The 13,387-nt window shown below is 47.2% G+C and overlaps 1 protein-coding gene and 1 long non-coding RNA gene across 5 annotated transcripts in view; one reads left to right on the top strand and one right to left on the bottom strand.

The window, feature by feature from the left end:
* The window catches only part of ZSCAN2 (zinc finger and SCAN domain containing 2), a 15,948-nt gene extending 4,352 nt beyond the window's left edge, over positions 1-11,596 (top strand). Inside the window, exon 2 of one of the 4 annotated variants that reach the window (XM_005878477.2) lies at positions 8,830-11,596. In XM_005878477.2, the coding sequence (XP_005878539.1) occupies positions 8,830-10,271 (1,442 nt within the window). In that variant the 3' untranslated portion in view covers positions 10,272-11,596. Of the gene's footprint in view, positions 1-1,845; positions 2,412-8,829 lie in introns of those variants that run through there. The other 3 variants (XM_014549627.1, XM_014549625.1, XM_014549626.1) reach the window with 3 other exon arrangements.
* The window catches only part of LOC102256136, an 8,560-nt gene continuing 5,419 nt past the window's right edge, over positions 10,247-13,387 (bottom strand). The window contains exon 3 of the long non-coding RNA XR_001364479.1: positions 10,247-11,414. This is a non-coding gene — a long non-coding RNA (uncharacterized LOC102256136). The remainder of the gene's footprint in view (positions 11,415-13,387) is intronic.

Below are 13,387 nucleotides of genomic sequence, written 5' to 3'. Positions count from 1 at the left end.
AGAAACATCAATGATGAGAGAGAATCATGGATCGGCTGCCTCCTGCACGCCTCACACTGGGGATCGAGCCCACAACCTGGGCACATGCCCTGACCGGGAATCGAACCGTGACCTCCTGGTTCCTAGGTCAGTGCTCAACCAGTGAGCCATGTTGGCCAGCTCATCCTTGGTTTACCTGCCTCCTGACGGATGGGACAGTTTGGAATGAACTTTAGGATCGTTAGGCAGATACTGCAGGGAGGCCAGCGGGGCTGGGGGCTGAGGAGAGGCCTGGTGGAGGGGGGAAAGGGGCAGGGGGCGGGAGGGGGGCGGTTGTTGTTTGGTTGGGGAAGTCACAGAGCAGGAGGTTAGGTCTCAGCAGGTGCTTCAGGCGATGATAGGCACCCACTGCGCCAGCCCTCCCCACCTGGCTTCCTGCTTCCTGCCCTCATCTCTCCTGGGGCTCCCAGATGTGTTTGTCAGTCCTCTGCCTTCTGCCTTTGAGATCATCTTTGTTGGCCTTTGTTTAACAAATGCCCCGGCCTTCCTCATGATTACGCAGAGGAACCTCTGCAATCATCTGCATCCCTTCTGGAACATTTACTCAACGTGAGACCTCCACTCTGCCCGGCCCGGGACCTTTGGACGCACTTACCCAGGATGGTGGTTTAATATTGACTCGCAGGCATGTGTCCTACTATCGCAGTTGAGATTGGACCTGTACAGAAAGCTCCTCTCTCTCTTTTTTTTTTTTAAAATATATTTTATTGATTTTTTACAGAGAGGAAGGGAGAGAGATAGAGAGTTAGAAACATCAATGAGAGAGAGACATCGATCAGCTGCCTCCTGCACATCTCCTACTGGGGATGTGCCCGCAACCCAGGTACATGCCCTTGACCGGAATCGAACCTGGGACCTTTCAGTCCACAGGCCAACGCTCTATCCACTGAGCCAAACCGGTTTCGGCAGCTCCTCTCTCTCAGTGAGTGTTTCCCACCTGTTAGCCCTGAGCCCTGAGTCAGGCTCTTAGTATTTCTCCGAACTCTTGCAGGAGCCTCCAAAGGGAACCTGCTTCTCTCCCCTTCATTACAGCCGCTCCACTCCTACCTGAGTGATCGGTCATTCTTCTGCTTAAAAGTCTTTTTTTTTTTTAATATAGAGGAAGAGAGATAGAAACATTAATGATGAGAAAGAATCATTGATCAGCTGCCTCCTCCACACCCCTTACTGGGGATTGAGCCTGCAACCTGGGCATGTGCCCTGGACCGGAATTGAACCCAGGACCCTTCAGGCCGATGCTCTATCCACTGAGCCACACCGGCTTGGGCTCCTGCTTAAAAGTCTTGGTGAGTTTCCCAGTGTCTCCAGATCTTTGTGAGTTCTCCAGCGTCTCCAAATCAAGTGTGACCTTGTTCTGCTTGGAGCTCGGGGCCTCTCAGACCTGGCCCTGCAACCAGTTTTCCCAGGTCCCCTTGCCGCAGCTCCTGCCCCATCCAGACCTGGTGTTGCTGTTTATTGAACAGGCCTGTGCTTTCTAGCGTTCACCTGTGCTCCTGAATTCTGACTTGGAATGCTTTGGTCCTGTCCCTGCGAGTGAACATCCCAGTTGTCGTTGGAGTGTGCACCCTTGGAGACCCGCTCCATCAAAGCTGTCCTTACCTCCGGTCTCTCTTCCCTGTCCCCGGCTCCACCCACCCGGGGGCCTCTCGGATCAACTCTTCTCGAATCAACTCTGCTCGGATCAGAGAAAACTGAAGTTTTCTCTCCAGTGCATTTTGATTCTTCTGATTCTTCTTCTCTTTTGGCGTTTTATCACATTCCATCTTATTTTCTATTTCTGTGAATACGTGTCTCATTTTTTTCTAGGAACCTATAAAGTCCCAGAAGGCAAGGAACCTGTCTTTCTTTTCTTCTTCTATCTATAGAGAAACGGAGATTGTCAACTTCACACCTACTCTTTTCCAACAAGTGAGCCAAAGAGTGACGGCTGACCTCTCCAGCCATCCCCGCATCACCCGGCTTCCTGTGGGCACTACTTTGAGCCTGCAGCCCCAGCAAAGTGCTCCCTCCAGGACGACAAATGAACAAAAAATACTCATTTTACTTAAAAAGAAGGGGAGTGGAGAGGGTTGGAGGGTTGGAAAGGTGTATGTGTTTTTAAAGCTATGATTCTCAGCTTCAAAACAAAATCACTTGGAATTCACTTAAGTATTTGAAATGTATACCATACAGAACTCGTAGATGCAGTGTTATAATGTAAAATGTTTGGCAGTCATTCGTTTACGCTGATAAGAGAGCTCATTGCTGTTTTTATCACTGGTTAGTCTTTCAAGCAGCCAGAGTTCAGGTGGAACAATGTTCCCAGTCACTCAGGTGCGATCAGGTTCCTGCCAGGCTTTGATCAGGTTCGCACCAGGCTTTTCAGGGCAGCGCTCCTATGGGGAGAGCCCAAGTCAGCCTGGGAGAAGCTGAGGTGGACACAAGCTGTACTGAACCTCTTCTGTATTTTATTTTATTTTTATTTTTATTTTATTTTATTTATTTTATTTTTTATTTATTTATTTTATTTTATTTTATTTATTTTATTATTTTATTTTATTTATTTATTTTTTTATTTTAGTTGGCAGAAAGCAGCCTGCCTTATGAGTTCACAATATTGCTAGAATAGGCAATTGATTTCAGAGAGGAAGGGAGAGGGAGAGAGAGATAGAAACACCAATGATGAGAGAGAATCACTGATTGGCTGCCTCCTGCACGCCCCACATTGGGGATCGAGTCTGCAGCCCGGGCATGTGCCCTGACCAGAAATCGAACCATGACCTCCTGGTTGATGGGTTAATGCTCAACCACTGAGCCACATCGGCTGGGCACACTTCTGTATTTTAGACCAATGCCTCTGACCACCGTCACAATCAGGTTTTGAGTGTTTTGAGCCTGACCCACACTAAAGCACCACAGTTAGTGACCAATTCCATTGTTATAAATAAATTAGAGGCCCGGTGCGTGAAGTTCATGCACAGATAAGGTCCCTGGGGATCAGGACCAATCTGTGGGGTGATCGGGGGGCTCCCACTGGCACCCACCTTGGCTGGCCTGACACCACCCACATGCCAGCCCTGCCCCCCACTTCCGCCACCAGTCACCTCCCTCTGCGGGCGACAGGTAGGGTGATCAGGGGGGCCCCCCCTCTGGCACCCGCCTTGGCTGGCCTGGGGCCTGTGGGTCGGGGGCAGCTCCTGCTTTGAGCATCTGCCCCCTAGTGGTCAGTGCGCATCATAGCGACCTGTCGTTCAGTTGATTTGCATATTAAGCTTATTATATAGGATGACAGTAAATTCAGGTTTATCCCCATATTGACATCAGTTTTCCTCACACTTATTCTGATATGCTTTCTAGCATGGGAGGGAAAGAGGAGGCCTCTGGCCAGGCAGGGGGCCACACATGGCCCTGTGAACAGCCACAGGAGTGTAATGTGCATGGGAGTGTGGGTCGAAGATTGGGAAATGCAAGAACCACCGGTTTAGACTGACTCATAAAGGAAGAGGTCCTATGGCAATTCAAGAACCATTCAGCCCTAGCTGGTATGGCTCAGTGGCTAGAGTGTTGGCCTGTGTACTGAAGGGTCCGAGGTACGATTCCGGTCAAGGGCACGTGCCAGGGTTGCGGGCTTGATTCCCAGTAGGGGGAGTGCAGGAGGCAGCCGATCCATGATTCTCTCTCATCATTGATGTTTCTCTCTCTCTCCCTCTCCCTTCCTCTTTGAAATCAATAAAAAATATTAATTAAGTAAATAAATAAATAAATGCTACCCTTTGAGCTCCCAGGTATTTATTATGGACTAGAGGCCTGGTGCACGAATTTGTGCAGCAGTGGGGTCCCTCGGCTTGGCCTGCAGAATTGGGCCAAAACTGGCTCTCCGACATCCCCCGAGGTGTCCTGAATTGCGAGAGGGCACAGGCCAGGCCAAGGGACCTCACCGGTGCACGATCGGGGCTGGGGAGAGACGCGGGAGGTTGGCCAGGGGGGGGGAGGGGGGCCGTGGGAGAGCTCCAGGGCATGTCCAGCCCATCTCGCTCAGTCCCAATCAGCTGGACCCCAGCACCGGTTGGAGTGTCTTCCCCCTGGTGGTCAGTGCACGTCATAGCAAGCAGTTGAGCAGCCTTAGCATATCATTAGCATATTACACTTTGGTTGAACAGCTGACCAGTCAACCGGACACTTAGCATATTAGGCTTTTATTATATAGGATTATATAGGATAAGGCAATCAAAGAACATATCCTGTATTCCATCTTCTTTCCCCTCAACCCCAATTTTGATTAGAGTATCATTTCTGCATCTCTGCATAACAATTATATTCTGTTTTAACACCCTAATTGCCATGGCTCTTGTAGACTTCTGTTCTAAAGTTATATGTATCAGATGTTCATCCCCAATCTTTGTGCTAGAGTTCCCTTTATCTCTTGGTTGAGTGAAATTCATCTCCTAATAGTTTCCTCTGGAAGGGCTCATGGGACCAGTAGTCCATGAAATTGTGTATATTCAAAGCCGTTTGCCTGTCAGCTTTATACTTGAAGGACAGCCCTGTTGAACATAACATCCTTGGCATGCGTTTCTTTTCTTACATAACTGGCAGCTGCTGCTGCACTATCTGCTGGCATTGAGTGTTACTGCAGAGAAATCTGAGACCCGTTGGTTTTCCTCCCCCATATGAGTGGTTTGATCTTTGTCCTTGTTACCCTTTGTCTCATTATTAACCACCCTGGGTTAGTTTTCCTTGGCACACACAATGCCTTTCAAGAGTTCTTATATCTTCATAGGTTAAGCTGTTTGTTCTGTTCCTGTGGTTTAGTTTCGTTTTTTGAGAATTCAGTTATATTTATTGATTCTCCTTTGTCTATCGTTTGTTTCTATCTTTCTCTTTGATCCTTCTCACCTCTTCCTTTGTTTCCATTTTATTTCACTGCTCTTCTCATTCCATTCCTCCTCCATGTCTGTGCTTTCCCTGGTGCCTGTATTCTTTTGTGTTTCTTCCCATTTGTGTTCATTTCTCGGGATTTTCCCCTCCTTTCCTGCGTTTTTTTATTTTATTTTAATTTTTTATTTATTTATTTTTTACAGAGAGTAAGGGAGAGGGATAGAGAGTTAGCAACATCGATGAGAGAGAAACATCGATCAGCTGCCTCCTGCACACTCCCTACTGGGGATGTGCCCGCAACCAAGGTACATGCCCTTGACCGGAATCGAACCCGGGACCCTTCAGTCCGCAGGCCGACGCTCTATCCACTGAGCCAAACCGGTTAGGGCTCCTTTCCTGCATTTTGCCAGCTCACATTTCATTGTTTCACCGTCTTTTCCTCAAGTTCTCCTTTAGGATCTTTCTGCACAGAGGTGGTTGCTTCCTTTAACTTTTTTTTTTTTTTTAGTATATATTTGTATTGATCTCAGAGAGGAAAGAGAGGGAGAGAGAGATAGAAACATCAATGATGAGAGAGAATCATTGATTGGCTGCCTCCTGCACATCCCCTACTGGGGATCGAGCCACAACCCAGGTATGTGCCCTTGACCAGAATTGAACCCATGACTCTTCAGTCCGCAGGCTGACACTCTAGCCCCTGAGCCAAACTGGCTAGGGCTTTAATTTTTTTTATGGATGAAAAATTGCCACTTTTCTCCATAATAACAACTCCCATGACTACCGCCCGAGAGTCAGAGGCTCTCTCCTCAGGTGGCCCTTCTGTGTGATCCTGGTTGCAGCCTCATTTCCTTTTCTTGTCTGAACCCAAGAGGCCAGCCTTGCCTATCCCAGCCCCAGAGGCAGGGTTGCCTAGAAGGCAAATCCTTACCTTCAGAAAGAGCTTTTCTGCCCGAGCTGTTGGGGATCTCCTTCACCTGGGTACTGGCCCTCTCCTCACACTGCTCTCCATGCTTGTCCTCCCTCTCCCTCCCTCACTGGCTTCTGCACAGTCTCCGCTGTTTTGGAAGAATATGCACGCCCTTCCTGACATATTACATATATTAGTGTCTGCAATTTAACCCTCTTCCTAATCTCACTGAAATTAAGCTTGAGTGTTTGTTTTCCCTGTTGCTTCTGAGATCACGCCCTTCCTGACATATTACATATATTAGTGTCTGCAAATTAACCCTCTTCCTAATCTCACTGAAATGAAGCTTGAGTATTTGTTTTCCCTGTTGCTTCTGAGCTCATCCTAGAACATACCAGGGCTTCAGATGTTAAGGCAGCGAATTTTTTTTTTTTAAAATATGTTTTATTGATTTTTTTACAGGGAGGAAGGGAGAGGGATAGAGAGTTAGAAGCATCGATGAGAGAGAAACATCAATCAGCTACCTCCTGCACACTACCTACTGGGGATGTGCCTGCAACCAAGGTACATGCCCTTGACTGGAATCGAACCTGGGACCCTTGAGTCCACAGGCTGACGCTTTATCCACTGAGCCAACCCGGTCAGGGCTAGGCAGCGAAGCCTTTAATGCTAATGTTCTACTCAGAAGAGAACAGTTACTAAAGTCATAAAAAAATGTTTTTGGTTGTGTGAGCTTGTAGAAAATAAACTGGGGCCTCAACCTGGAGGCCCTGTTTTATAGCAAATCTCTGGGCTAGAAACTTGCAAAACACTGTTGCAGGAAGTTGAGGAACCAGAGACCTACTGGCCCTGGCCAGGTGGGAACCAGCATTGTGCCCGTCATGCCTACACCCGTACCCTGGAGATCTAGGGGACGTGGGACAGAGGGCAATCATACGTACTCACAGATTACCAGCAGTGTATGTCAGTGTGAGCACGAATTGTAATTATATGCCTATTTGCAGGTTTAAATATAATTTTATATTGACTAAAGGCATGAGTGGGACCCAGGTTCTACCTAAAGGATACATGTCAAATTTAATCATGTGCATCAATGGAAATTTACATTAAGTCATAGAAACTAATCACTGAATTGAGCATGACTGTACATGTAGTTTATTAGCTTTAATAATGGAAATGTCACTAGGACTTTGTGATTATTTTGCTAATTGTCTTTCCTGCTATGGATAGATTTTCTTTTCTTTTTTTAAATATATTTTTTATTGATTTCAGAGAGGAAGGGAGAGGGAGTGAGAGAGAGAAACATCAATGATGAGTGAGAATCATTGATCAGCTGCTTCCTGCACACCCACTACTAGGGATCGAGCCCGCAACCCGGACATGTGCCCTGACCGGGAATCAAACAGTGACCTCCTGGTTCATAGGTCGACGCTCAACCACTGACCCACACCGGCTGGGCTAGATTTGCTTTTCTAAGTGGGGTCTGATGTTAGGTCTTAGAAATACTCAGGCAATGGTCTTTATCAATAAACCATTGATTTATTTCTGAATGTGCTACAGAATTTAAAAAAAATCAAAAAAGAATTGAAGACACCTTGCTTTATCAATAAACCATTGATTTATTTCTGAATGTGCTTCAGAATTAAAAAAAAAAAAAGAATTGAAGACACCTTCTAGAAATCGTGCACAGGGAAATTATAGTAAAAAAGAACATCATGGGAGGGAAAAATGAAAGAACACACACTGCATGCTGTAAAGCCATCCAGTGTTCCTGCTCTGAGTTTTTGGCTCCAAGTTTCCAAGCAGGCAACGCAAAGACAAAGCCACAACCTGGGGAATGAGGCCGACACAAATTGGTTGCTCAGGAGAGCAGCAAAGCCATCCAGTGTTCCTGCTCTGAGTTTTTGGCTCCCAAGTTTCCAAGCAGGAAACGCAAAGACAAAGCCACAACCTGGGGAATGAAGCCGACACAAACTGATTGCTCAGGAGAGCAGCGTTTTGGTAGTTTGGTCCAAGGGAGATTTCCTCCTTGGGCTCATCAAGAGGACATCGTGTGTTACAAACAATGTCATCGGCAACTTCCTGGCAGCGTTAATGTTTCTGACAGCCCTTAAGTACTAATGACACTTCTTATGTTTGTCACAATCAGCCAGAGCCATTACACCAACACACAGTTCACTGAGCGGGTTCCCGGGGGAGTCAGAACAGTGTGGCCCCGGCTCACAGCTTTCTGCTGCTCTGGCTTAATCCTGGGATAGATTCATTAGAGTCTCTAGTCTCAGGAAGGGCTTGCATATTCTTCCAGAAATCCTCCCTGGTGATTTCTTTCACCCAAATGCTTGGTAAGTACTGGGTAGTAGAGGGTTTGACAAGGTTCTGGAAGGTAGGTATTTTGTATTGCAGATGGGAAATACATGTATAGGCACACTCTGTAGATAAAGTTAAGGGCTTTGTAAACTGCCCCCTTACTAGTTTCCAGTCATCTGGAGGATTACAAGACCCCTTGTTGCAGGCGTCCTGTCGTCTTGTCTGTGTCCTACATACCAACTAAGATTATAAACATGAGACATATTTTAATGCATGAGATTATTATATAAGCTCCTTTTGAAAGGAGAGTCAGCTTTAGGGAAATTTCTGTGATGCCAATAAAAAAATTCATCAAATTTAATTGAGCACATACTAAGCACCAGGCATCATGGTGTGCATTGGGGGTCATGTACCCCGTTACTTTCCCTTGATTAGGATCTTCAAATTTCTACTTGCCCTCATTTCCCAGCAGAGAAACGAGTAGAGACAGAACCCACAGCTTTAAGACTTAGAAATTCTGGGTGATTACCAGGAAGTTTGAGGCCTGGTAACTATATAACCAGTTAGAAGAAAATAAACCTGGTTTTTAAAAGTCTTCGGGATTCTTTAGCCTCTTTATTTTCATTAGAAGTTGAAATTTTAAACATTTTCCCCTTGATTTCCTTTTCTCATCACAGGGAATTGAGTATAAATTGTATGTTTTTTCTTCATCATTTCAGATTTTGAGATCCCAAGTGAAAATGGGGAGAACTCTAATCAAGACATATTTGAGGACATGGAATCACATGGGCTCTTCTCAGAAACACCTGAAGGGGAAGGTGTTCAGCAGTCTGATTGGGAAAGTGACCTTGAGAGAAACTGTGGCTCCAGGGGTCCCCAGGGAAAGGCCTCAAGTGAAGACCATAGGGAAGTGCCATCACAGGGCAGGGAAGCTGGACAGCTCATCGGCCTTCAGGGCACCTACCTGGGTGAGAAGCCCTACGAATGTCCCCAGTGTGGGAAAACCTTCAGTCGGAAATCCCACCTCATCACACACGAGCGGACCCACACGGGAGAGAAATACTACAAATGCGACGAATGTGGAAAAAGCTTTAGTGATGGTTCCAACTTTAGTAGACACCAAACGACTCACACCGGGGAGAAACCTTATAAATGCAGGGATTGTGGGAAAAGCTTTAGTCGGAGCGCAAACCTCATAACCCACCAGAGGATCCACACGGGCGAGAAACCCTTTCAGTGTGCCGAGTGTGGCAAGAGTTTCAGCAGGAGCCCCAACCTCATCGCTCACCAGCGAACCCACACGGGAGAGAAACCATACTCATGCCCTGAGTGTGGCAAGAGCTTCGGCAACCGGTCCAGCCTTAATACGCATCAGGGAATCCACACTGGAGAAAAGCCCTACGAGTGTAAAGAATGTGGCGAGAGCTTTAGTTACAACTCCAACCTGATCAGACACCAGAGGATCCACACTGGGGAGAAACCATACAAATGCCCCGACTGTGGGCAGAGGTTCAGTCAGAGCTCAGCCCTCATCACCCACCGGAGAACTCACACAGGAGAGAAGCCCTATCAGTGTGGTGAGTGTGGGAAAAGCTTCAGCCGCAGCTCCAACCTGGCCACACACCGCAGAACCCACCTGGTGGAGAAGCCCTATAAATGCGGGGAGTGTGGGAAGAGCTTCAGCCAGAGCTCGAGCCTGATCGCGCACCAGGGGATGCACACGGGCGAGAAGCCCTACGAGTGCCTGACCTGCGGGGAGAGCTTCAGCTGGAGCTCCAACCTCATCAAGCACCAGCGGATCCACACGGGCGAGAAACCCTACAAATGCGGCGAGTGTGGGAAGTGCTTCAGCCAGCGCTCCCAGCTGGTGGTGCACCAGCGGACCCACACGGGCGAGAAGCCCTACGAATGTCTCATGTGTGGCAAGAGCTTCAGCCGGGGCTCCATCCTGGTCATGCACCAGAGAGCCCACTTGGGGGACAAGCCCTACAGGTGCCCCGAATGTGGGAAGGGCTTTAGCTGGAATTCAGTTCTCATTATACACCAACGAATCCACACAGGGGAGAAGCCCTACAAATGCCCTGAGTGTGGCAAAGGCTTCAGCAATAGCTCCAATTTCATTACACATCAGAGAACTCACACGAAAGAGAAACTTTATTGATGTGGCGAAAAGGAAAAGTGGAAAAGGGGCCAGCCCAGGAGAGGGAATTGTCCCACTGCGCCCAAGCAAGGCTGTCTCATTAGAAGAGCCATTCTTCCTGAATGGTCTTTGGGGATTTGTGCCAGAATCTCACCACCGCTCATCCTCATTCCTAAGATCCCATCATCTTAGTGGTCGGAGCCAAACCCCAAGAACAGTGTAGGACTGGAAGGTCGGGAAGTTGGGTCTTTTTCTGTTTCGTTTCATGGCTTGATTGACTTTCTCTCTCTTGATCCCTCTCTGTGCCCCAGTTTCCTCTTTGGTAGACGGGGGAGTGTTCCGCCACGTGGAACGGAAGACAGCATGGCCCACATCCCGCGGAGTCCTCAGAGAAATACTGGAAATCTATTGGTGCAGCCTGGTTGTTGTACTGCCCCTTTGTTAGGCTGAGGCGCCCTCAGCCCCAGCTGCTAGCATTCCAGGCCCCTTGCCCACGTCAGCACCATTTCCTCCTGGCTCTGTCCTGGGCTTTGATTTCAGGTCAAGGTGGAGCAGCTTCTGTAATTCTGAGTCATCACATGAAGGAAAAGTCCTCTCTTGAAAGTGTCAGGAGCACTGAGACACTGTGTATGTCCTGGAACCAGCGTCCTAGTAGCCTTTCTATTGTAAGAGTTGAACGGAGCCTGCCAGGGAGGTATAAAATGAGATTTACATCTTTGCTTTGTCTCCGCTATTGTCCGGTGGTGAGTCAGCTGCCAGGGGGAGTGCTCTAGTTTTTGTGGGGCTTCGTTTTTGAGTGTGAAGGCGGAGACTCCCAGCTGTCCACCCTGATGGGTGGCAGTTTCTCTCTCACCAGGTTCAGTGAGGCAGCCCTGCACTCTGCAGGGTGGGCCTGTGTCTACCCCACAGACACAAAGCTCCGCAATCATTACTCTGTGCGCCTGTCAGTTCCTCATTCTTACGTTTTTTTTTATTTTCTACCTGCAGAGCTAGAATTCTGCCCAGCAGCTTTTGTACACTAAGAATGTTATTTTGAAGGAAGCGTTGGTTTTGAGGACACGTCATCTGTCCCCTGGAGAGATCTGGGCTTGAGTCAGGAGTTGTCCTACAGAGGTGCCTTTGCTTTTAGGGTGCCACCAGGGCTTTGTTCTTGGGTCCTTAAGCCTTGAAACAGTAGAGATGGGTGATAGCAGGTGAAGGGGTTTGTTACGAGAAAAGGAGAGTAGAGAGGGCATTTCTGGGAAATGTGAATCCACCTCCTGAGCATGGGGCCTGCTCTCGGAATGGACCTTGGTCCTCATAGGATGGATGCTCAATGTTGCCTAATAAAGCAGAGTCCCATTCTCTTCCTGACTCTGACTTGTAATGTGTGTCAAAAACCTGAACTTGACTGTCATTAGGAAACCCACACCTCACTGCCCACCATCCCGCCTCCTGCCCCAAGCTGAAAATGGTCCAAGACCTTCAGGAAGTAAAAATCAGTTGCTTTGCCCTAACCAGTTTGGCTCAATGGATAGAGCGTTGGCCTGCGGACTGAAGGGTCCCAGGTTCGATTCCGGTCAAGGGCATGTACCTTGGTTTCGGGCACATCCCCAATCAGTGTTTCTAACTCTCTATCCCTCTCCCTTCCTCTCTCTAAAAAATCAGTAAAATATATATATTTTAAAAATCAGTTGCTTCAAAGAGCACACCTTTGGGTGAACTTAGATCTGTGTGCCTGACCGGGGCACACACCTTCCCAGAGTCCTTTGCCACTCTGTACCCAATCTGTCAACCAAGACTTGGAGCTGTAGCTTTGGCTAAGGAGCCAGATGGCCTCCTGAATCATCTCTATCCAGAATCACCTAAATTAGACACAAGGAGGAGTTTCTAACCGAGGTAGTGATTGTTAAACCAACCACATTGGTGTTAAAATCCGCATCATTAATTCCATCCCTGCTAGATACTGGGGAAGGTTGTGAACAGGAAGTCCCATGACCTGGCTTCAAGTTTTACTAGAAGAAAAATTCCCACCACCTCCTCCGTGAGGCCTTCCCTGCACTTTCTGGCAGGCCTGACCCTGCCTACCATACCCCTACCCTCTCCAACTTCAGTGCCTGTGACCTATTCCATCTCTCTTTTTTCCCAATTTTTAAAAATTGATTTTAGAGACAGAAAAACATTGATTTGTTGTTTCACTTAGTCATGCATTTATGGGTTGGTTTTTGTATGTGCCTGACCAGGGATCAAACCCACAACCTTGGTGTATCAGGATGACGCACTAACCAACTGAGCTACACTGCTACATCTCTCTCACATAATTTTGCCCCCTTGGCGTATCAGGACGATACTCTAACCAACTGAGCTACCCGGCTACATCTCTCTCTTACATAATTTTGCCCCCTCCCTCTTCTATTTTTTATGTTCACACCCATACTGAGGTCTCCAGCACCCAGCTCAGGGCCTGGAATACGGTAAGAACTCAGTAAATTTTTGCCAACTGAGTTCTCTTCATGGAGATATATGGGGTGTCCCAAAAAACTGTATACACACTTTAACAGCTGATGACTTATTTTTACTTCTTTTCAGGTTTAACAGACACTGACTTTATAATCATTCAAAGTATGCATATATTTTTTGGGGACACCCTGTATATAAAATGCAAGAGGCAAGTGGAGTTCAAAATTCTGGCCTGAAAAATGATTAGATTTTCTACACTTTGGTAAGACAATAAATGTAAGTTTTAACTTCAGTGCTCACAAAAGTTGCGATCTATTGCTATTGGTGAGACAAATCTGAAGACATTTATAAAAACCAACCAGCCTGTATCCTAATGAAAACTTTATATTTTTGAAATGTCACTGAGCCTTAAAAGCCATTGAAAAACCAGTGGGGTGGTGGATAGAATCGAGGGAGCTGGACAGACCTGGTTCTAGACACACCTGTGCCACTAACCACACGTTCTCAGAGATTTTACCATTCCAGGCAAGTCATAATGAGACTTCCCTCTTTTTCCCCCCATGGACTTTTCCTTCCTTTTGGGTTGTATTTATAGTTTACATAAGCCACAATAGGTTATATAATAACACAATTTATGGAGTGGTTACTCTGCACAGGCTCTGTGCTAAGCTCTTGACATGCATGTCTCAGTTTTTTTT

The sequence above is a fragment of the Myotis brandtii genome, unplaced genomic scaffold (genome assembly GCF_000412655.1).
Source record: "Myotis brandtii unplaced genomic scaffold, ASM41265v1 scaffold561, whole genome shotgun sequence".
In the NCBI taxonomy this organism is placed as follows: domain Eukaryota; kingdom Metazoa; phylum Chordata; class Mammalia; order Chiroptera; family Vespertilionidae; genus Myotis; species Myotis brandtii.
This window is presented reverse-complemented; position numbering and strand designations above follow the sequence as displayed.